The 3,519-nt window shown below is 46.8% G+C and overlaps 1 protein-coding gene across 1 annotated transcript; it reads right to left on the bottom strand.

Moving 5' to 3' along the window:
* Positions 1-240: 240 nt before the first annotated feature.
* Positions 241-2,448, bottom strand: LOC125380962 (integumentary mucin C.1-like; the record flags this gene model as incomplete). Its single annotated transcript, XM_048396749.1, has 3 exons — positions 241-329; positions 822-894; positions 2,254-2,448. Coding segments are annotated over 3 exons (357 nt in total), but the record flags the coding sequence as incomplete, so codon positions are not given.
* Positions 2,449-3,519: the final 1,071 nt, after the last annotated feature.

The raw sequence follows: 3,519 nt of genomic DNA, 5'->3' as shown, positions 1-3,519 counted from the left end.
GAAATCCTTTGTGCAGCACCCTTGGGAGTTTGAGGGAGAGTGTTATGTTACAATCTCTGCGTCAGTGCTCGCGCTGCTCCGTCCCCCTGACACTGCTGTTAGCTCATCGATAAAAATCTATGTAATCCTAATTTAGCCGCCTTGTACATGATTAATCCCGTAGTTCATGTTGCTAATACACTAGATGGTTATCTAGAAGTGACAAACACAATTTGTTACCTGCAAAATTCAGTATTTCCATTACAATACAGGAAAAGTTGGTGACGAATGTCCCACCCAGGCCCCCATCACCGGTGTGTGTTTGTTGTCAACATCCGAGAGACATCGCTCTGCCAGGAAAAACAACTTTGGCAAAGCAGTCTTTCAGATGTGTGAGCTTCAGACTGAATCCAAGTGAATCGACTCGACACTGCGTAAACATACTTATTTCTTCACTTTAATAGTGTTAATTGCAGCTGAAACGCGTGCACCTTGTATACGTACTGGTTGCCAACGTTGGTTTACTTGATTCATGGAAAACAGTATATCCGTTACTTGTAGAGATAGCAGATTTAAAATGGTTGTAGTTGTAGTTGGAACAGCAGTGGAATCCGAGGTGGTAGATGTAGTACCCGTGGTGGTAGATGTAGTACCCGTGGTGGTAGATGTAGTACCCGTGGTGGTAGATGTAGTACCCAAAGTTGTAGATGTAGTACCCGTGGTGGTAGATGTAGTACCCGAGGTTGTAGATGTAGTACCCGTGGTGGTAGATGTAGTACCCGTGGTGGTAGATGTAGTACCCGAGGTGGTAGATGTAGTACCCGTGATGGTAGTTGTAGTACCCGTGATGGTAGTTGTAGTACCCGTGGTGGTAGATGTAGTACCCGTGGTGGTAGATGTAGTACCCGTGGTGGTAGATGTAGTACCCGTGGTGGTACATGTAGTACCCGTGATGGTAGTTGTAGTACCCGTGATGGTAGTTGTAGTATTTGAGGTGGTAGATGTAGTACCCGTGATGGTAGATGTAGTACCCGTGGTGGTAGATGTAGTATGTGAGGTGGTAGATGTAGTACCCGTGATGGTAGATGTTGTATCCGTGATGGTAGTTGTAGTATTTGAGGTGGTAGATGTAGTACCCGTGATGGTAGTTGTAGTATTTGAGGTGGTAGATGTAGTACCCATGATGGTAGTTGTAGTATGTGAGGTGGTAGATGTAGTACCCGTGGTGGTAGATGTAGTATCCGAAGTGGTAGATGTAGTATCCGAGGTGGTAGATGTAGTACCCGTGGTGGTAGATGTAGTATGTGAGGTGGTAGATGTAGTATGTGAGGTGGTAGATGTTGTATCCGTGGTGGTAGATGTAGTATGTGAGGTGGTAGATGTTGTATCCGTGGTGGTAGATGTAGTATGTGAGGTGGTAGATGTAGTACCCGTGGTGGTTGATGTAGTATGTGAGGTGGTAGATGTTGTATCCGTGGTGGTAGATGTAGTACCCATGATGGTAGATGTAGTATCCGAAGTGGTAGATGTAGTACCCGTGATGGTAGATGTAGTACCAATGATGGTAGATGTAGTACCCGTGGTGGTAGATGTAGTACTAATGATGGTAGATGTAGTACCCGAGTTTGTAGATGTAGTACCCGTGATGGTAGTTGTAGTATTTGAGGTGGTAGATGTAGTACCCGTGATGGTAGATGTAGTATCCGTGGTGGTAGTTGTAGTACCCGTGATGGTAGATGTAGTACCCGAGGTTGTAGATGTAGTACCCGAGGTGGTAGATGTAGTACCCGTGGTGGTAGATGTAGTACCCGAGGTTGTAGATGTAGTACCCATGATGGTAGATGTAGTACCCGAGGTTGTAGATGTAGTACCCATGATGGTAGATGTAGTACCCGTGGTGGTAGATGTAGTACCCATGATGGTAGATGTAGTACCCGTGGTGGTAGATGTAGTACCCGTGGTGGTAGATGTAGTACCCGTGGTTGTAGATGTAGTACCCGTGGTGGTAGATGTAGTACCCATGATGGTAGATGTAGTACCCGTGGTGGTAGATGTAGTACCAATGATGGTAGATGTAGTACCCGAGGTTGTAGATGTAGTACCCATGATGGTAGATATAGTACCCGAGGTTGTAGATGTAGTACCCATGATGGTAGATGTAGTACCCATGATGGTAGATGTAGTACCCGTGGTGGTAGATGTAGTACCCATGGTGGTAGATGTAGTACCAATGATGGTAGATGTAGCACCCGAGGTTGTAGATGTAGTATCCGTGGTGGTAGATGTAGTACCCGTGGTGGTAGATGTAGTACCCGTGGTGGTAGATGTAGTACCAATGATGGTAGATGTAGTACCCGTGGTGGTAGATGTAGTACCAGTGGTGGTAGATGTAGTACCCGTGGTGGTAGATGTAGCACCCGAGGTTGTAGATGTAGTATCCGTGGTGGTAGATGTAGTATCCGTGGTGGTAGATATAGTACCCGTGGTGGTAGATGTAGTACCCGTGGTGGTAGATGTAGTACCCGTGGTGGTAGATGTAGTACCAATGATGGTAGATGTAGCACCCGAGGTTGTAGATGTAGTATCCGTGGTGGTAGATGTAGTACCCGTGGTGGTAGATGTAGTACCCGTGGTGGTAGATGTAGTACCCGTGGTGGTAGATGTAGTACCCGTGGTGGTAGATGTAGTACCCGTGGTGGTAGATGTAGTACCCATGGTGGTAGATGTAGTACCAATGATGGTAGATGTAGCACCCGAGGTTGTAGATGTAGTATCCGTGGTGGTAGATGTAGTACCCGTGGTGGTAGATGTAGTACCCGTGGTGGTAGATGTAGTACTAATGATGGTAGATGTAGTACCCGTGGTGGTAGATGTAGTACCCGTGGTGGTAGATGTAGTACCCGTGGTGGTAGATGTAGTACCCATGGTGGTAGATGTAGTACCCGAGGTGGTAGATGTAGTACCCATGGTGGTAGATGTAGTACCCGAGGTGGTAGATGTAGTACCCGTCGTGGTAGATGTTGTATCCGTTGTGGTAGATGTAGTATACGTGGTGGTAGATGTAGTACCCATGGTAGTAGATGTAGTACCCTCGGTGGTAGATGTTGTATCCGTGGTGGTAGATGTAGTACCCGTCGTGGTAGATGTTGTATCCGTGGTGGTAGATTTAGTATCCGTGGTGGTAGATGTAGTACCCGTGGTGGTAGATGTAGTACCCGTGGTAGTAGATGTTGTATCCGAGGTGGTAGATGTAAAACCCATGGTGGTAGATGTAGTACCCGTGGTGGTAGATGTTGTATCCGTGGTGGTAGATGTAGTATACGTGGTGGTAGATGTAGTGCCCATGGTAGTAGATGTAGTACCCGTGGTGGTAGATGTTGTATCCGTGGTGGTAGATGTTGTATCCGTGGTGGTAGATGTAGTACCCGTGGTGGTAGATGTTGTATCCGTTGTGGTAGATGTAGTACCCGTCGTGGTAGATGTAGTATCCGTGGTGGTAGATGTAGTACCCATGGTTGTAGATGTAGTACCCGTGGTGGT

Source organism: Haliotis rufescens, unplaced genomic scaffold (assembly GCF_023055435.1).
Source record: "Haliotis rufescens isolate VD_foot unplaced genomic scaffold, xgHalRufe1.0.p SCAF_16, whole genome shotgun sequence".
Classification (NCBI taxonomy): domain Eukaryota; kingdom Metazoa; phylum Mollusca; class Gastropoda; order Lepetellida; family Haliotidae; genus Haliotis; species Haliotis rufescens.
The sequence above is the reverse complement of the archived record's forward strand: the minus strand, read 5'-3'. Positions and strand labels throughout refer to the sequence as shown.